General features: G+C 47.3%; 1 protein-coding gene across 1 annotated transcript; it reads left to right on the top strand.

Annotated features, from left to right (window-relative positions):
• The first annotated feature begins 3,833 nt into the window (after positions 1 to 3,833).
• On the top strand, positions 3,834 to 7,474 carry SMIM10L2B (small integral membrane protein 10 like 2B). The gene is made up of 2 exons (XM_049644315.1): positions 3,834 to 4,639; positions 5,522 to 7,474. The coding sequence occupies exon 1, from the start codon at positions 4,030 to 4,032 to the stop codon at positions 4,264 to 4,266; it is 237 nt and encodes a 78-aa protein (XP_049500272.1). The 5' UTR covers positions 3,834 to 4,029; the 3' UTR covers positions 4,267 to 4,639; positions 5,522 to 7,474.
• The last annotated feature ends 13,576 nt before the right edge of the window (positions 7,475 to 21,050 follow it).

The following is a 21,050-nucleotide window of genomic DNA, read 5'->3' on the forward strand; positions in this document are numbered from 1 at the left end:
TCAATGCGCCAGAATATGGTGCAATCCACAGAAATATACTCAACTGGTTTTTGACAAACATGGGAGAGAAACTCAATGAAGGCAGGATAGCCTTCCCGACAAATTGTGCTCTAGCAATTAGGCATTCTTATCAAAAATCGGACCTGGACCTAAACTTCCAAACCTTCCACAAAAATGAACTCAAATGGACCACAGATCTAAATATGAAATAAAACTAATATTTTACAAAGAAAACACAGGAGAGAATCTTTGGGACCTACGTCCTGGTAAAAACAAAACTAAACTAAACAAACCAGTTTTTACATCTGATGCCAAAACTACAATCCATAAGTCAATTGGACTGCATCAAAATTTAAAAATTTGTCTCCAAGAGAGCAGAATGAAAAGACAAACTTGCAGACTGGGAGGAAAATATTTGCAAACTGTGTTTGTCATATGTAGAATATATAAAAAAAAAAGCTCACAAAACTTAATAATAAAAACCAAACACCTCAATTAGAAAATGACAAAAGACATTTCCCAGCACTGGTTAAGCATCGGACTCTTGATTTCAGCTCAGGTCATGATCCCAGGGGTGTGGGATTGAGCCCCATGTTGGGCTCTGCACTGACAGTGTGGAGCCTGCTTGGGATTCTCTCTCTCTCTCTCTCTCTCTCTCTCTCCTCTCTCTCTCTCTGTCTCTGCCCCTCACCCCATCTCAAAAATAAATAAATAAACTTTAAAACCACAATGAAAGATCCCAGAATGGCAAAAGTAAAAAAAAAAAAAAAAAACAGTGATAACACCCAGTGCTAATGAGAATGCAGAGAAACTGGATGTATTCATAAATTGCTGATGGGAATGTATAATATCACAGCCACTCTGGAATCACAAAACTAAACATGCACTTGCCATACAACCCAGCAGTTGAACTCTGGGATCTTTATCTTAGGTAAAAAATTTGGTTCACATGATAACCTGTAAACAGGTATTCACAGTAGCTTTATTCCTAATAGCAAAACTGGAAACAACCCTGATGTCCTTCATGGGTGAATGGCACACAAGTATCCATGCATCTTTGATGCAACCATCAAAGAATACTACTTGGCAATAAGAAGAAGTGGCTATTGACAAGACATGCCCCACAACTGGATGACTCTCCACAGAATGATGCTGCTTAAAAAAAAAAAGCTAATCCTAAAAGGATAAACATTGTATAATTCCATTTGTATGACCTTCTTGAAAGAAAATAGAAAACACAGATTAGTGGTTGCCAGGTCTTAAGGAGAGAGGGGAACGGAAGTGGATGTGGTCAGAAAAGGGCAACATGAGGGATCCCTATGGTGAAGAAAGTGCTATTTCTTGACTGTGCATGAACCTACACATCTGATAAAATTGCAGAGCTAAATGTACACGCACACACAAGAACAAGTAAATTGGAGGAAATCTGAACAAGATAGATAGATGTGTCAATATCCTGATTTTGATACTGTACCATACTTTTGAGAGATGCAATACTGTGTGAAACTCTGTGAAAGGTACATAGGATTTCTCTGTATTTTTTCTTACAACCACATGCAAATCTACGACTGTCTCAAAATTTAAAAATATTTAATTAAAATTCAATTTCAGTTCTATATACTAACAATGAACATGTGGAAACCAAAATTAAACACAGAGTATCACTCACAGCCGCTCCAAATAAAATGAAATAGATATAACTCTAACAAAATATGTACAAGTGACTGAGTACAAAGAGGTTGCACAAAGGAGGTCTTTTGTGGTGATGGAATATTTTTGTATCTTGATTATAATGGTGGAATCCTGACATGGGATAAAATGGCTAGATCAATACACATACACACACACAAATTAAGGCAGGTTAGGAAAATGGTGAAAACTGAATTAGGCCTGTAGTCTAGATAATAGTAATGTACCAATGTCAATTTCCTGGTTTTGATATTACATTGCATCTATAGAAAATGTAGCCATTGAGAAAGCTGGGTGAAAGGCACAAGGTTTTGTCGTACTATTTTGGCCACTTTCTGTGAGTCTATAATTATTTCAAAATAAAATGTTACAAATAAATGAGATGATGGGGCACCTGGGTGGCTCATTCGGTTAAGTGTCAGACTCGTGGTTTCAGCCCAGGTCATGATCCTAGTCGGGCTCAGCGCTGAGCATGGAGTCTGCTTGAGATTCTCTCTCTCTCTCTCTCTCTCTCTCTCTCTCTCTCTCTCTCTCTCTCCTCTCTGCCCCCACCACTGTCAGAGCTCTCTCTCTCTAAAATAAACAAATAAAATTAAAAAAATAAATGAAATGAAGCCAAGGAGGGGTTTCAGAAATTAGATTAGAGGAAATAAGCTAGAAGTGAATGAGGCTGGATTCAGTCTGGAACAAAAGGGTTTCTATGTGGCCTAAGCCTGAATTTCTGTGGCCCTTCTTTTTCATATGATGAAGTTTTTCATTGTATTACACAAATAATACTTATACAAATGGATATACATACGTATACAGAGAGTAAAAAAAAAGCATGTCTTCCTACTGCCTTAACCAGAGGTAAACAATGTTGATTATTTGATCTATCTGCTCTAGCATTTTTTAATGCATTCACACCTGTGCATGGTTATGTTGTGATAGAGCCATGATGCCACACAATAACCTAGTGTTTCTGAAATTCTCTTTTTTCCCCCATGACCATGTAGGTATGACAATTGCTCAAAAAGCGTATATAACTCTGCTGAGTTCCTTCATTAGAGAGACGCCACACATGTTCAACGTGATGATGAATAGGCATTTTGAGAGAGCCTAAATACCCAGGCCAGCCCTTCTTGTGAAAACTGGGCCGAGGTCATGGTGAATCTACTTCTTGCAGACAGCTTTTCAAAAGTCATGCTATAATGAAGCTTGAACACTTCAGTAGTCTTGAAAACGTGGTAAAGTTTGGGTTGGATGTGCTTTAGAACAAAGATGAGATGAAACCAGGAAAGGACTTTTAAGCCCACCGGCAAGGGGGGCAGGGAAAGCCATAAACAAGGGCAAATAAAAACTGAGAAGACCTTGTGCAGTATCCAGGGCAAAGATAAACTTAAGAGTACTTAGAAATCACTATGATGTGAAAGGTCGGGGTGCCTGGGTGGCTCAGCCGGTTAAGTGGGCTCAGGTGATGATCTCGAGGTTCGTGGGTTCGAGCGCCGCGTCAGGCTCTGTGCTGACAGCTCGGAGCCTGGACCCTGCTTCGGATTCTGTGTCTCCTCTCTCTGCCCCTCCCCAACTTGTGCTCTATGTCTCTCAAAAAAAAAATAAATAAATATAAAAAAATTAAAAAAAATCACTACGATGTGAAAGATAAAGACAACAGGGGTAACAAGGCAATGAAATAATAAAGAAATACACATGAGCAGCAAACATACCAGAGAGGAAAAATGCGCCTGTGGCTTGGGGAAACTCTGCTGAGTTAGCAGAGAAATGTGAATTAAAGAAAGATCCAACAGGTCGCCCTGCGGGGTTTTCGGAGGAGATGGTGGGGCAGGGGATAAGGTAAACCGGGGGAGCCTTCCCAGTGGGCCTTCAATACAGAATCAGTATAGCGGTCCAGACCTTCCGGCCCTCCCCTCCTCTCCCCTCAAGGATACTCGGCAAAAGCAATCCCTGGGCAGCACCACCTTCCAAACCACTCACGCCCTCGGGCTCTGCCCTTGGGAGCCCAGGAGGAGGAGGGGCTTGCAGGCGGGGCGGTCCCGTAGGCGGGTCTATGACAGCGGCGGCCGCTCTGTAGCGCCCGGGAGGGGTGTGGCCAAGAGGGGGGCGGGGTTATACTGGCGGCGGCCTCTGCGGCAGCCGGCGAGGGGCGGAGCTTTCTGTGGGCGGAGCTCTCTGCGAGCTGCTCAGAAGGGGCGGTGGCGGAGGTGGCGGCGGTGGGGCATCCCGGGGCCAGCAAGGGAAGAGGTGACAGAGGGCGGCGCGGGGCGGGGCGCTGCAGGCCTCGCGTCCACCTGCCCGGCCGCTCGCACTCGTGTCGGTCGGCGGGGCCTGCGCGGGCCCAGGCCCATGGCGGCGTCCGCGGCTCTGTCGGCGGCGGCGGCGGCGGCGGCCCTGTCAGGCCTGGCGCTGCGGCTGTCGCGCTCGGCAGCGGCCCGCGGCTCGTACGGCGCCTTCTGCAAGGGGCTCACGCGCACCCTGATCACCTTCTTCGACCTGGCCTGGCGGCTGCGCATGAACTTCCCCTACTTCTACGTGGTGGCCTCGGTGATGCTCAACGTCCGCCTGCAGGTGCGGATCGAGTGAGCGCACGCCGCCGCAGCCCCGACCAGAGGGACCGGCGCGCGCGGCCCAGACGGACAGGGGCGCCGGCATGGAGGACGGCCGCCGGCACGCGGCGGGGGCAGGAGGCGGGGCGGCCGGGGCCCCCGGACCCTAGACCTCCGCGGGAGGACGCGGGCCACCGAGCCACCTAGCCGGGCCCCGGCCGCGACCCGCCCACACGCGTCGCGACCGGTGACCCATTGCACAGAAACTCACCAGACGGGTCCTTTCCGTCGGGCTCGAGAAAGAAAACACCATTTGACTGCGGCCGACCTGTCGCCTCACGTTGGCCGGGGTGGGGGAAGCAGAAAGGACAAATTCTGCAGCAGGGACTTGACTGGCCCTGACCAACAAGGTAGGAGGCCAGAGGCTGGGGCTTCGGGCCGGCGGGAGCGCTTGCCATGACATCGTGGTGGCCGGCAGGAACTGTGCCCTGGACCCGAGGGAGCCAGCCCCTGAGCTGCCCAGGGAGGGGTGGGGCGGGGCGGGGCGGGGCGGGGAGAGGGGGCCGCAGGTGCCCAGGACTCCCTGGGTCTCATTCCCAGACGGGTGAGGGGCGGCGGCGGCCTGGGCATCTCGGAGGGTCGGCCCATCCCCGCCCCGCTGTCCCCTGAGGCCTCTATGCTGCCACAGGAACCCCAGGGAATGGGCTGGGAGAGGCGCCGGGGAAGGCTCTAGAAGGAAAAGATGCTGCCATCTTTCACCCCTTGTGGGGCCAGACAGGAAGGGTGGTTGTGTTCTTGGCCAAACCCCTGGTCGGTCCCCTTCTCAGGCCCCTGGGGTCTCCACAGCTCCCGCCCAGCCCTTGGCAGAACTGCCTCCTGTCCTGTGTTGGGGGCTGGGGGGCCGCTCTCGGCCTGTTCCCGCTCCCCTCCCCCTCTGAGGGCATCCTGGGGCCGGACGTTTGGACGTTTGGAGACCTGGACGAGTGGGAAGGCTGCTCCGCCCTATCCCTGCCCCCACAGCCTTGCTCTTCCGCCATCGCAGCCACGCTCCACGCTCCCTCCGGCCCCTACCTCTGCCGGCCAGGTGGCACGGAATGCCGCCTCCAGCAGCCCCTGTGCACCCAGAGGAGCTAGGGCAATGGGGATCTCCTTGAGCAGAGGGCAGCTCTCAGGCTGGGGTGGGGAGAGCAGGTGGAAGAGGGGCTTGTAGAGGAGGCAGCACTTGGGGAAAGGGGAGGGGGTGTTCTGGGTGAGGAGGCACTGTCAAGTCTCCGTCTCTTTCTGTCTTTCAGGAACCAGTGTTTGTAGGTGGTGACCCGCCCCTTCTCTGGCCTTGTCAAGAGACTCAAATCCCTGCACAGGGGCGCCCCTGGCCCTAGAGCTGCCCCCGGGAGCTGCTGGGCAAAGGGCCTGGCCCAGGAGGACAGGAAGGGCCTTCCAGGCAGAGGCACGGAGGGGTGGGGTACCCAGCGGTCCAGTTCTGGCGTGGGGAAGGACGAGACCCTGTCGCCTCCACACTAGACCTCCTAGCAACACTTTGAGGGCGTTCTGTTCTCTCCCCACCCCATGATTGGAAAAGCGGGCTCTGAGACAGGAAGAGATTTGCCCTTGTCACACACATAAGAAGTGGTGGGGCTGAATCTGTCCCGTCTTCCAGAAAACCTGGCAGGGCATGTTGGGGTGGGGGAGGGGACCTCAAGGCCCTCGGGGCACCTAGGGGGAGAGAGAGGCCCAGGGTAGGGAGTGTGGGGAACTGGCTTTCCTTGGGGGGGGGGGTGGCAGGTCACAGGGAAGACAGTTGGGGCTGAGATGGACACGGGAGACAGTCCCAGAACCCCTTGTGGAGCCGAGGCCTTCATCTACACAGCCTGGCCTCCCCTGCCGCCCCACCCCAGGCGTGACCAAGGACTCCTCAGCAGTCGAGCGGCAGAAGCCTCTCAGTCTGGGTGACAGAGTGGGGGTGGGGGGTAGCGTGGCTCCTGGGAACGTGATGGAACCAGGAGGGTGAAGGGATAAAGCCGGTGTGGGGGATGGGGCCGGGACCCACACATAACCCCATCTCTCTGTCCCCAGGCTTGGCCCCCCGAGCCCAGGATCATGCGAGAGAACCTCCTCTAGATGGGCTTGGATGGTCCTGGAGGCCCCGGGTGTGCTGCTCCCCCTGTACCAGGATGGCCAGGCTCGGCCCCGGGGGAGCCAGGAAAGACCCCGGTCCCACAGCCGCTCTGCCGCTGGCTGCTCTCGGCCCCCAGTGCTCCGAGTTCCTGGGACTGAAAACCGCAGTGGTCTGGTCAGCCCCAGGGACAGAGTGGCCCAGGGTCACACCACCTGCCCTCCTCTGCCGTCCAGCTGGAAGCCCGGTCCTGGGTGAAGGGCTCTGCCTGCCTGGCCCTGGGGACTGAGGCCAGACGAGGCCACCATGTATCCCCTGCAGTTTCCCCGCAGACAGGGTGTACTGGCTTCCTTCCTTGTACCGAGCGTCCTGGGAGCCCCGGTCCTGTGGCCCCTCCTGCACCCAATCCCCTTCCACCCGGAACCACTTGTGGGAGCCTGCCAGCCTGCTGACTCCATCCACAGATCTGTGGGGACAGCCTGCGAGAGCCACACGGGCTGCCTGAGAGGAGAGGACGAGGGGCCTCCTCGGGGCTGATCCACAGATGTGCCCCGTTCAAGCCCAGGTCTCACCCTCGGGGTGACCTTCTCCCCGGCTCCAGCCTTGTGGCTCAGCTGGAGCTGCCCGGGGCCTATGACACCTCTTCCCAACAGGGAGAAGTGTGGGGGGAGCCTCAGGGCCCCTGGCCCGAGACCCCTCCTCTGCAGGGACGCCCCGCCCCCGTGGGTCCCCTGTCCCGAGGGCGCAGGAAGTCTCAGCGCGAGGCCCGGGGACTGGGGAGGGTCCGCACATCTTCAGCATGTGTTCCTGCCTCTGCTTTTGTGACCATTTTGGCCTTGAGTAGTTAGCGTGCTTCCTCCCCCACCTCTCCCCTGTCCCCCCGTGGGCCCTGGCTGCCTGATGGGCTCTCAGTGCACTTTATTTATTTGCAGTCTGTTTTCCAGGCAGCGAAGCTTCTACAAAATCAGAGACACGAGCTGAATAAGATGAGCGTCACTTTCCTGCGTGTGATTGTACTGGTCAGCATTGTCTGCTGAGAAATGTTCTTGCTTCTGGTATTGTCAAATCTTGTCACTCTAAGTTCAAAACAAAACCAAACAAGACTCCTTGAGTTCAATAAAATAAAATAAGACCAGAGGCCTCCTCTCGTGGTGTGGGGCAATAGCCCGGAAGCCCCCCTTGGAGGGCCCGGAGCGGGGGGAAGGGGACCCACTTGGGAGGGCTGCAAGGGGGGTGGGGCCGTGGCGGGGATGCAGGCCTGCTCAGAAGATGCTCAGAGGCCCGACTTGGCCAGTGCCCCTGGAGGAGAAGGCAGGAGCGCAGGCCTGACTGGGGGCAGTTTGTCCCATTCACAGCCTTTGTTTGCATAACCGAGTATCCAGTACCCGAGTCTTTTCTTCATTTTACAGCCTGGTGTCAGAAAGCACTTCCTGCGGTCAGTCTTGATGGGGAGATGGGGGAGGTGGGGGGAAATGGGTTCTCTGCACCGAATTTGGGTCACCTGGAGGCCCCTCTGCAACAGCACAGCGAAGTCCCCCTTGGCTCCCTGCTGTCCAGGTGGCCTCCCAGCTTTGGAAACGATGAATCACGGGGACTGAAAGCCGGCACCCCTTCTCCCCACCTTAGACCCGAGCTGTCCCTTCAGTGCTTCCCCAGGGAAGCCTGTCACGGGGTCCGAGGCTGCAGGGCTAAGGATGGGCAGTCAGGCAGAGAGAGGGCTGGTGAAGGGGGCCCGGGGAGGACCGCAGTAGCCGAGGTGAAGAAGGGAGGCCTACCGTCCCCAGTGCGGAGGTGTCCTGAGGATGCAAAGTCACGGTCACGCTGAGGAGCACAGCCTGGGTGTGCTCCACCTGCCGGAGCACCGTGACAAGAGCGACCCTTCCAACACCTGCCACCACAGGAGGGATGGACCCCAGTCCCTGCCAGCACCCTGAGCTTCCCCCTGCTTTTTCCGGATGGTCCTGTTCAGTGCCTGATGGTCCTGAACTCAGACGAGGGATCAGGTAGCCTGTCACAACCAAGATGGGAGGGTCAGACCGGGGCTCAGGGGCCCAGGCACACTGGTGAGGGAGGACCACCCTTCCCTGCCACCTAGCAAGGCAGGCAGCTTCCTCTCTGGTTAAGGGTGGCGCCCTGAGTCCAGCTCTTCTGACGACCGCTGCCTAGCCCCAGTCCGGCCACATGTACTCATGGGTCATCAGTAGGGAGCCTTCAAGGTGGCTCTGAGCATTCAGCGGGTTCTTGGGCTATTCAACATTTGTCCACAGGTCTCAACTGTAGCAGCCTTGTCACTATGAGGAGAGGAAACCAAGTGAAGGCAACTGGCCGGTGACAGGTGGCGAGAGCCTGCCCGGCAACAGGTGCCATGCTGGGTGCTTTGTCCCTCTAAGCTCCCCATCATCCCCGTGGCCGTCTTTGGAGGAGGTCATGGTGAGGATGTGGTCCCTGGTTGACCCGCGAGCTTGAGCCGGGCAATCAGAAGCTCCTCACCTCCTTCCCTGTCCTTGGAGTGCACGTTGTACCCACCGTCCCCTCCTGGGAGCTGTTCCCGGCTCGCAGCCTTCCGAGACTGAGGTGTTGCCGGGCCTCTCTGGACGGTATCTGTGAATGAAGGTTTTGGGGTGCCTGCGTGGCTCGGTCAGTTAAGCATCCAACTCTTGGTTTAGAATCAGGGCATGGTCTCACTCCAGGTCGGTGAGATCAAGCCCCAAGTCAGGCTCCGTGCTGACAGCATGGAGACTGCATGGGATTCTCTCTCTCCCAATCTCTCTCTGTGCCCTTCCCCTGGTCTCTCTCTCTCTCTCTCTCTCTCTCTCTCTCTCAAAATAAATAAATAAACATAAAAAACAATGAAGGTTTTCCTTCATATGGGAAAGTGCAGGATGTCCACTTTTGCCATCTCAACTCCACATAAACTGGAGGTTCTGGCCAGTGGAATAATCTCCCCGTCCCACCAGAATAAAACCATTCTGATTGGAAAGGACAAAATAAAGCTATCTTTATTCACAGATGATCCTATATGGAGAAAATCCCAAGAAATGCATGCAGAGAAAAAAGCTACCAGATCCATAAACATTTGGCAAGGCCACAGGACACAAGATCAATATTAAGAGAGCAATTGTATTTCTATATACTAGCAACAAAAACTCAAAACATGAAATTGAGAAAAGAACCTGGGGCGCCTGGGTGACTCGGTCGGTTAAGTGGCCAACTCTTGATTTTGGCTCTGATCATGATCTCTTCTCAGAACTGATTTTATTTTTTTTTTAATGATAATTCATTTTTGAGGGAGAGAGAGAGCGACAGAGCGTGAGCAGGCAGGGAGCGAGGCAGACACAGAACTCAAAGCAGGCTCCGGGCTCTGACTAGTCAGCACAGAACCCAGCATGGGGCTCGAACCCAGGAACTGTGAGATCATGACCTGAGCTGAAGTCGGACGCTTAACTGACCGAGCCATCCAGGCGCCCCCCTCAAAACTTATTTTAAACCACAGTAATAAAGACAGTGTGGTATTGATGAAACAGTAAGTGCATACATAAGCAGAACAGATTGAGAGACTGTACACAAATCCCTACATTTATGATCCATTGATTAGTTAATTCTGGCAAAATACAAATAATATGTAAAAAATTACAAACGCATGTGGACAAAATACATATGATATCAACAGCGCATGTCACATTTACCATCGTAACCATTTTAAAATATACAATTCAGTGGCATGAAGTACGTTCACAATGTTGTGCAACTGTCACCGTATCAAGTTCCAGAACATTTTCGTCACCCCAAAATGGAAACACCATACCCGTTAAGCTATCAGTCCCCGTTCCCTCCCTACCCTAGCCCTTGACAACCAAAAATATGCTGTATGTCTCTGTGTATATGCCTCTTCTGGATATTTTATAAAAATGGAATCATACAAGTGGTGACCTTTTACGTCTGGTTTCTTAACGTAGCATCATGTTCTGGAGGTTCCTCCATGTTGTTACATGTGTTGTGATACATGTGATGTTCTACCTTTCACACCGAAATGTCTTGCACTGCTTCTCAACGCAGTGTGTGTGCTCTTGTCCGACTGTGGTATTCAGTCCCCACGTGGAGAAAGCCTTAGCTACGTCTAGGGTTTGGGCCAGGGAAATCTCCAGGGCTGAAGTGACACCAGTCCTGTGATCTCCCTGTATCGATGATGTGTGGGCACATGCATGGTGTGAGTCAGGTTTAGGGTGAGTGTTAAAGATGAGGTGAGGTTTAGGTTCACGTGTATACTGTGGGTCACCGTTAAGATTAGGGCTTGGTCAGAGGAGGCTCGTGACGCTGTACCCCCAGTAGGGCAGTTGTCTCCCCGCAGGGCTGAGTAGAGGGGTCTAAGGTGGGTCCCAGTCAGGCTGAGTTTTGGGTGCCAGGGTCACTCCTCGGTTAGACCTCAAGAAGTCCCCTGTGGAGCTCCTTCTGGTCTTTGGAAATGACATTGTGATATTCCAGGTTCCATGCCGAGTAATTCTCTTCCGCTTCTGGGGCCATGTCCATCATGTCCTCAGACTTAGGAATTGGGTCCCCATTAGGAGAAAGCTTTAGCCAAGGTTAAGTTTCGGTCCAGGGACGTTGCCAGGGCCGAAGCGACACCATTGCCTGGAGGGCTGAATGAGGGTCCATGCGCAGGTGCGGTTCACGTGTAGGGTTAGGTTTGAGTTGGGATGAGGTTTAGTTTGGGTGGTATGTGAGAGTCACAGTTAAGGTTAGGGTTAGGTCCCATGAAGCTCCAAGTGCTGAAACTCTTGCAGGGTAGTGGTCTTCCCAGAGGATTGAGTGTAGGCCTCATTGGAGTGGGCTCTTCGGGCTTAGTCTTTGTGAGCCAGGGCCAGCCTCGTGTGTGTGCCATCTTCAGTTGGGCCTCATCAACCCCCTTGTGCAGTTTCATGCGGACATTGGAAATGTCATGATGATGTTCCATGTTCCATGCCAAGTAATCCTGCACCGCTTTGGGCCCGTTGTTTGTAGTGTTCTCAGAGATAGGAATTGGGTCCCCATCCAGAGAGATCCTTAACTAGGGTTAATGTTCTGTCCAAGGACTTCACCAGTGCTGAGGTGACACCATTCCTATGTGTTATGTGTGTTGGGTTAGCGTTTGGGATTGGGTTTGGTGTTAGGGGTTAGGGTTACAGTTAGGGTTGGTGTTAGGGGTTAGTGTTAGGGGCTAGAGTTAGGTTTATGCATTAGGGTTGGGTTTAGGGTTATGTTTAGGGGTTAGGGTTTGGAGTTAGAGTTAGGTTTAGGTGTTAGGTTTGGGCTTGGGTTAGGCTTAGGTTTAAGGTTATGGTTTGGGTTTGAGAGTTAGGGTTATGGTTAGATGGTATAGTTATGGTTAGGTGTTAGCGTTAGTGTTAGGGTTTGCGTTAGGTTTAGGGATAAGGTGAGGTCTAGGTCTAGGACTTTGGTTATGGGTTAGGGGATTGGATTAGGCGTTAGCGTTAGGGTTAGTGTTAGAGTTTTATGGTTAGGGTTAGTGTTAGTTTTAGGGTTTATAATTTTAGGGTTAGCAGGGAGAGTTAGAGCATTAGGGTTAGGGTTTTAGGATTAGAGCTTTAGGATTAGGGTAAGAGGGTTAGGGTTAGTTCTCGTTATGTTTACTTTTACGTTTCAGTATGGTTAAAGTTGTGTTTGTACATAGGGATGGGGCAGGGTTTAGTTTAGGGCTATGGTTAGGGTTAGCTGTTAAGTTCAGGTGTTGGGATTTGGGTTAGTGTTAGGGTTAGGGCTAGGGCAAGAAGTAGGTCATGTTTGGTCTCCCACTTGGAATGGGAGGATGTTCATGGGTGGACACGGCCCTCCATCTTGGAGGGATTGCGTTCATTTTATCGCCCCTGTCTCCCTGCACTGGAGGTTGTTCTCACCTTGTCCCATTCCAGCTTGGTTGTGGAGTGTTTCACACCGTCACCCTGCCCTCTCTTGGTGTGAAAGGTTTTCACGTACTGTCTCATCCATTTTTGGTCCATGGGGTGCATAGTTTTAATCTTTTTATCATTTATTTCTCCTCTGATTTTAAGTATTTTCTTCATTCTGCTGTTTGGGGGTTTTGTTTGTTGTCCTTTTTCTGGCTTTTATAGTTATAAGATTATGGAGTTTACTTCAGGGTTTTTTTTTTTTTTTCTTGAGGCATACCTGTATTGCTATAAACTTCCCTGTTAGAACCAGTTTTCCTGCTTTACAGAAGTTTGGATTGCTATGTTTTCATTTTCATTTGTTTCCATGTCATTTTGGATTTTGTTTTTGATTTCTTGGTTGAGCCATTGATTGTTTAGTAACATGTTATTTAACTTCCATCTTTTTGTGCCTTTTCCAGATTTCTTTTTCCTGCTGTAGTCTTCTACTTTCATAGCATTGTGGTCTGAAAAGACACATGGTATGACGTCGATCAGTTTGATTTTGTTTTGTCTTGTTTTATGACTTAATATTTTATTGAGTGTGGGGAATGTTCCATGTACACGTGAAAAGAATGTGTATTGTGCTGTTTTAGGATGGAATGTCTAAAATATATTGGTTAACTCCATCTGGTCTACTCTATCATTCAAAGTCACTACTTCCTTGTTGATTTTCTGATGGAATGATCTCTCCATTGATGTCATTGGGGTGTTAAAGTGCCCTACTATGATTGTATGACTATCAATTCTTTACTTTAGTTTTGGACTGTTTTGTGTATTTGGATGCTCTCAGGTTGAGCGCATATATGTTTACAATTGTTCTATCTTTTTGTTGGATGGTACCTTTTATTAGTATAGTGTCCTTCTTTGTCTCTTGTTACGATTTTATTTTTAAATCTATTTTGTCTGATATATGTATGGCTACTGCAGTTTTCTTTTGATACTTTAGTTCTATAACTAGTCTTTTGTAGGTAGGAAATAGATGGGTCCTATATTGTATTCATTCTATCACCCAGTGCCTTTTATTATGAAGAGAGAGAGCACAGGCATGGGAGGGTGGGGTGGGGGGAATGGGGGAAGAGAGAGACAAAGAGAGAAAGAGGGAGAGAGAGAATGAGAATGAGAATGAATCCTCACCAAGTTCCATGCTCAGTGGAGAGCTCAGTTGGGGCTCAATCCCATGATCCTGGGATCATAGCCTAAGCCGAAATCAAGAGTCGAAATTTCAAGCGATTGAGCCATCCAGTTGCCCCCATCTGTCACCCAGTGCCTTTGATTTGAGCATTTATTCTGTTACCAAAGTAATTGATAGACATGTACTTGTCCTATTATTACTTGATGTTGGTTGTTTCTGAATTTTTCTGATCCTTTCTTCTCTTTCTCTTTTTTTGGTTTGCTGGGTTTCATCACAATTTCACAGTTGAAATTGCTTGTCTTTATACTCCGCATATGTATTAGTGGTGTTTGTTTTGTGGTTATTATGAGGTTTGTACCTAACCACTTCTGCATATAGAAGTCTATATTAAGTTGATAGTTGCTTGAGTTTGAACCAGTTCTTTACTCCTCTCCTCCCCGTGTTGTAGCTATGTAGTGTTCCTATTTCAAAACCTTTCATATCGTGAATACCTTGACTGATGTTTTACAGATATACTCATTTTTATTGCTTTTGCGTTTCGCACTTTAATATTGTCACTTTAGGTGTTTCTTTTCCACTTAAGAGTCCCCTTTAACATTTCTTGCGGGGTGGTTTGTTGGTTGTGAGCTTGCTGAGTATTTATTTGGGAACCTCTTGATCTCTCCTCCCTTTTGAATGATAGTTTGCTGGATAGACTCTCTTTGCCTGCAGATGTTTTCCACTCAGCACCTTTACCATACCATGCTGGTTACTTACAGTTTCAAAGTTTCTTCTGAAAAACATCCAGTGATAACTTTTTATGGGGTTTCCCTTGCAGGTAAATGTCATCTTTTTTTTCCTGCTGTGAAAATTTTTATCACGACATTTTGCGTTTTAATTACTATATGACTTGGTGCGGATCTGCTTCTGTTGAATATATTGGGGGTTCTTTGTGCCTCCTGCTTCTGGATCTGTCTCCTTCCCCGCATTAGGGAAGTTTTCATCTATTGTGTCTTCAAATAAATTTTCTGGTTCCATTTCTCAGAGTTCTGAGAATGAGAAATAGGACAGAAAAGACCTATTGAAGGTTCTCTGATGAGGCACTGGATTTGCATGCGTGGAGGATAGATTTGGGACTCAAATGAACAACCTACCTTTAACTTCAAAGAACTAGAAAAAAAAAAAACAACAATCTATGTCCAATGTTCTCAAAAGGGAGAAAGTAATCCATATGAGAGTGCAAACCAATGAAACTGACACCATGAAGTCAATAGAAAATATGAAGTAGACCAACAGGGGTTTTCAGAAGAGTGAAGCAAAATTGTCAAGACTATACATAGACTACGCTAAGACAGAGAGAGTACCCAGTTCAAAAGAATTATAAATAACAGAGAAGACATTACACCTTATACCAAAGAAACATAAAGGAGACAAAGAGGTGACTATGGCCAAATTAGATGCCAGCAAACCGCCTACCTAGAAGAAATGGATAGGTTCTTAGAAACACACAACCTACCAAGACTGTACCAGGAAGAAATAGAAGGTTTGTACAGACCCATTAAAGGAAGACTGTATCAACACAAGAAGATAACCAATGTAAGTAAATTGAATCAGTAATCGAAGTTCTCCCAGGGAAGAAAAGCCCAGGACCAGGTGGATTCACTGGTGAATTTGACCAAACGTTTGTAGAAGAACTAACAGCAGTCGTCTCACTGATTCAAAAGGAATGAACACCACCAAACTCATTTCATGACACTGGAATTACCCTGGTAGGAAGCCATAAAAGGATACTACCTGAACAGAAATCTATAGGCCAGTATCCCCGTGATGAATGTAGATGAACAATTCCCAATAATGTGCAGGCAAACCAAATTCAGCAGCACATTAAAAGGATCATTGACCATGATGAAGGGTTTTTTCCCTGCAAAAGAAGGATGTTCCAGAAATGCAAATCAATCAATGTGACCCATCACATAATTGAATGAAAGAAAAATCAACCAGAAACAAGATTCTTAACTATAAATAGCAAACGGAGGGTTACTAGAAGGGAGGTGGGCAGGGGGATGGGTTAAATGGGTGATGGGCTAAGGAGGGCACTAGTAGTGAGGATCACTGGGTGTTGTATGTAAGTGATGGATGACTACATTCTATACCTGAAACTAACATTACACTGTATGTTAACCAACTGGAATTTAAATAAAAACTTGAAAAAATAAATACTAAAGAAATACATAAATACATTTAAACTAAACTAAATAAATACATTTTAAAAAATAAAAAGAAAACTCATGTGATGATGTCAATACACAGAAAAAAGTTCTGAGAAAATTTGGTATCCATTTGTGCTAAAAAAACTCTTTAAAATTCAGTGTAGAAGGAACATATCTCAACATAAGAAAGGCCATGTATGTGAAGCCCACAGCTAATATCATACTCAGTAGTGAAATTGTGAAAGATTTTCCACTAAAATCAGGCACAAGACAAGGATGCCCTAGATATGTGAAGGGGATTGGGTGATGCAGGCTTCTGGTTATGCAATGAATAAATCACAGATAGAAGATATAGCATAGGGAACATAGAGACTGGTACTGGAATAGTGATGCACGGTGACAGATGATAGCTACCCCGGTGTTAGCGTAGCAGAATGTATACACTTGTCCAATCACCATGTTGTTCATCTGAAACCAATGTAACATAGTGTGTCAGCTATTCCCAAATAACATGTTTTGTTTTTTTTTAAATAAGGTAACGGACTGAAATAAAAAATTTAATGTAAAAGAACCTGTTAATATCAATTAAGAAATGCAGTAAAGTTCCAAAATAGGAAGTCACCATATCAAATTCTGTAGCCTTCCTATACACTAACCCAATTATCTAAGAAGAAGTAAAGAAAACAATCCCATTTACAATAGCATCAAAAACAATAAAATTTATAGGAATAAATTTAGCCAAGGAAGTGGAAGATCTCTCTACAGAAAACTATAAAACCTGTGTGCAGGAATGGAAGAAATTCAATTTGGGTGAAAGAAACAGGAGAACACACAAGTCAGTGAAAAGCCATCCCATGTCCAACTTTCGGACGAATTAATATAGATACAATGTCCATACTACCTAAGGCCCTCTAGAGATTCAGTGCAATCTCTATCAAGACTCCGATGCAATTTTTATGCAATTAGAAAATCATATCCCAAAATGTATTTGGAACCACAAAAAGACCCCAAGTAGCCAACGCAAGAAAGAACAAAACAGGAGGCATCACACTTCTTGATTTCAAGCTTCATTCTAACACAAAGAAATCAGTTATGTCACTGGCATAAGCACACACACAAGACAATGGAACAGAAATTGAGAGCCCAAACTAAACCCATGCATGCACAGTCACCTAGTATTTGACAAGGGAGTCAATAATACACAGTGGAGAAGAGTAGTCTTTTGAATAACTGGTGCTGAGAAAATTGGATATTCACATGTATAAGAACAAAGCTTAGCACCGTATGTTACACCACTCCCTAGAGAGTGAAAGGAAGAAACAGAGAGAGATGTGGTTAGAGAGAAACAGAGACAAAGAGGAAGTACAAGGAGGAAAGTAGATACCTGGTCCAGGTATGTGGACAGGGTTAGATGGGCCAGGGGAGAGGGAATGTATGAAGTGGCTCTGAGTGCTGGGGCAGAAAGGCCTTGTATCATGGGCATCAGAGTTCCATGACCCCAAGACTCCAACATTCCTGGGTCCAAGCTCTGCAGAGGCCATTGGAATTGAAAAGATGGGTATCCCTCATTTCTTCTGGAATTGTGAGGCTCAGCCTCACGTTCTATCATGGAGAGGGATGTCTTGAGGGAGAGTGTGCTGCTCTTTGGCAGGTAAACCCCAGAGCCTGCCCTGTGGGGAGGTGTCCCGGGGCCATCTCCCTCACTGCCCCAGGCCCTGTTGGATTTCCCCCCTCCCCCCACCAGCCGGCCTTCCTCAAGTTCTGAACCCAGGCATCAGGCATTGTGTTGCCCCCAGGTCCTGCAGTCTGGACCTGGAAGAGATGGATTAGTAATATTGATAAAAAAAAAAATTGACAATAAGGTCCATATCCTCCCTCTGGGACTAGCGGTGTGCATCCAAATCGTGGGTTGCTATCCTCCTGTCCACAACCAATCTGAGGATTCCAGAAGGTAGGTGAACCCTTTAAAACACCATAGTCTTCTCTTACATCAAGTTCAAAGACATTTTCTTGTCCCAGCTTTCTTTTAATTCTGAAGAGATGGCAATTAGTAATTGAAGGCATAATGGTCCTATAGGAAATTGACCTATATGACTGATGGACATTATTTTATCCATCCGTATCCCTAAAGCACATTTCGTTGGAAATATTAGCCAAGGATACATACTGTAAATTCACAACAGATGTGTAGCTCCCTGTAAGTTGCATTCTGACCTTGTCACATATGTGTCATCAAAGATATTATTAGTGACTTTTCAGATAAGCTTTCAACATCAAGAAGGTGATGTTAGAGAATCTGGTATAAATGGAATTTCACAGATTCTAAATGAGGAATGATTTTTCATTTTTAATGTTTCTTTTTTTGAGAAAGCCTGAGCTGGGGAGGGGGGAGAGAGTGGGAGACACTGAATGTGAGGCAGGCTCGAGGCTCTGAGCTCTCAGGACAGAGCCTGACGTGGGGCTCAAACTCATGGACTGCAAAATCATGACTTGAGTCAAAGTCGGACACTTAACTGACTAAGCCACCGAAGCGCCCCAGGAAGGATAGCTTATTGGCAAAGAAGGAGAAATTAAAGATAGTGTAAAGGATGTCTATTTTTAATTGAAATATTGTTCACACATTTGTTGTGTTAGTTTTAGGCATACGTTGTAGTCATTCCATATATCTATACATTATGTTGTACTTAACCACAAGTGTAGCATGTGAAAGCATGCAACAGTATTATTACAGGATTGACTCTATTCCATTGGCTGTCCCTTGTATCCCTAGGACTCATTCATTCCATAGCTGGACGCTGGTATCTCTCTCTCAAAGGTGTCCATTCTTTATCTAACCTAAGTATTTTGGTGGGTAAATAAAATTACCTCTTATTCCACATGTGTAAATTGGCGGTCTATTTTCTATGTGTAAATTGTATTGCTTAAAACATTACAAATGATGTCATTACGTTAATAAATTAGGTTTCATTCTTCACTCACAAGAAAGGAGAAGGAAAAGATTTTGTGTCCCAGGCCCTGTCACTAAAACCCTTCCCAATGTGGAGAACAGGCTTAGTTGCCCAGAGCACCTTCGGTCTCTCAGCTGAGCAACCAGGGCCTTCAACATTGCAGGAATTCCCATAGTGGCCAGCAGAGGGAGCTCGAGCACCACAGACAGGGAGGGGCGGGTTCCTCTGCTGGGCAGTGATAGCCAACAGAGGGCGCACCATCTGCTTTTCTGACCCAGGGCACCTCAGAGCAGGAAGGGCCTTTATTGCTCCCAGAGGACTCAGGGCCTCTGCAGCTGCCTCAGTACAGAGAGCAGAGCTGCATTTCCAGCAGGTTCTGCCACCCGCCCCAGGGGAGACCTTGGGAGCTTAGCAGCAACTTGGCATCTCCTGAGTCGTCAGAGAGAAGCTGCCTTGTTGTACTGAGTGCTGAGGAGGGGGCGCTGGGTGGCTTCCCTGGGCAAGCTGGTTGCTGAGCTGCACAGGCCTTTGCATTTTCTGGGCTGTTTTCGTGTTTCATTCCTCCCCTTCCCGGACAGTATTTGAACAAGACGCATTTTACTAAAAGACTCGTGGATTGCGGGGTCCCACGACATCACCTCATAGATGCAGTCGATGGTTTGTTCCAGATTCAGGCTTGTTTTTGGGAAGAAACCCTGACAGAAATTCAGAAGAACGGGAGCTGCAACCAGTTAGGACGTGGATACATGAAATGCTCGTCTCTGGATCTTTTAGAAGAATGAGCTGGGACCCACGTTCCGAGTCCTGCTGGAACCAGAGACGGAGGTAAGGGCACAAACTGTCCCCCACATCATACATGCTTCTTTAAAAATTTCATGGTTATTTTTCTAACCTAGTGAAGTGATTGAAAACTACAGAAAACCTGGTTCATACCTGTCATTAGCCTTATGTTATTTGTAATTTAAATTCCAGTGAGTAAAGATACAATGTAATACTAGTTTCAGGTGTACAATATAGAGCAACACTTCCACACGTCACCCGGTGCTCATCCCAGGTGCACTTCTTAATCCCCATCAGCTGTTTCACCCATTCCCCCACCTCGCTGCGGAACTCCTCAGTTTGTTTCCTAGTTAAGAGTCTGTTTGTTTGTCACTGTCTCCTCCCCCCCCCCCACTTTGTTTTGTTTTATTGCCATGTGTTAGTGAAATCATCGGGTATTTGTCTTTCTCTGACAGGCTTATTTCACCCAATATAACATTCTCTTGCTCTGTCCACCTCGTGGCAAATGACAAGATTTCATGTTTTTACGGCTAAATAATATTACATTCCATATACTACATCTCAATTTATTCATCAGTTGATGGATGCTTGGGCAGTTTCCGTAATTTGGCTGTTGTAGAAAATGCTTCTGTAAACATCAGGGTGCATGTATCCCTTTGAAGAATTATTTTTGTATTCTTTGTGTAAATACCTCGTAGTGAAATTGCTGGATCGTAAGGTAGTTCTATTTCCAGTTTGGTTTTTTTTTGACAAATCTCCACGATGTTTTCCAGAGTGGCTGCACCAGTTTGCATTCCTACCCACAGTACAAGAGGGTTCCTCTTTCCCCACATCCTTGGCAACACCTGCTGTTTCATCATTCATTGATTTTAGTCATCCTGACAGATGTGATGTGTTATCTCGTTGTACTTTTGAATTGTATTTCCCTGAAGGTCAGTATTGTTGAGCATCTTTTCATGTGTCTCTTGGCCACGTGTATGTCTTCCTTGGGAAAATGTCTATTCGTGTCTTCTACCCAGTTTTAATCGGATTTCTCATTTTTTGTGTGCTGTATAACTTTATATATTTTAGACACTAACCCTTTATCAGATGTTGTTTGCAAATATCATTCTGTAGGTGTTTTAGTTTTGTTGATTATTTCCTTGGTGACAGAAGCTTTTTATTTTTACGAAGTCCCATTATTTTTGCTTGTGTTTCCCTTACCTCAGGAGATATATCTACAAAGACGTTTGTACAGGCAATGTCAAATAAGATACTACCCTTGTTATCCTCTGGGATTTTTATGGTTTCAGGTTTCACACATAGGTCTTTATCCATGTTGGATTTATTTTTGTGTATGTTGTAAGAAAGTGGTCCGTTGTTTTGTTTTGTTTTGTTTTGTTTTGCAGGTTGCTGTCCAGTTTTTCCAAAACCATATGTCGAGGAGACTTTAAGTTTATGTATTTATTTTGAGAGAGAGAGCACGCAAAAGAGGGGCAGAGAGAAATGGAGAGAGAGAATCCCACACATGCTCTGCACTGCCCTGAGATCATGACCTGAGCTGAATTCACAATCACACGCTTTGGTGACTGAGACAACCATGTGTCCCAAGACTATCTTTTTTTTTTCCATTGGATATTCTTTCCTGCTTTGTTGAGAATTAATTGACCATAGAGGTGTGAGTTCATTTCTGGGTTTCCATTCTATTCATCTATGCCTCTGTGTTTTGTTGTTGTTGTTGTTGTTTTCCCAGTACCAT

This window comes from Panthera uncia, chromosome X (genome assembly GCF_023721935.1).
Source record: "Panthera uncia isolate 11264 chromosome X, Puncia_PCG_1.0, whole genome shotgun sequence".
Classification (NCBI taxonomy): domain Eukaryota; kingdom Metazoa; phylum Chordata; class Mammalia; order Carnivora; family Felidae; genus Panthera; species Panthera uncia.

Bases quoted from the DNA above. Each gene is read 5' to 3' on its own strand.
- SMIM10L2B (XM_049644315.1), top strand. From the start codon at position 4,030: ATGGCGGCGTCCGCGGCTCTGTCGGCGGCGGCGGCGGCGGCGGCCCTG.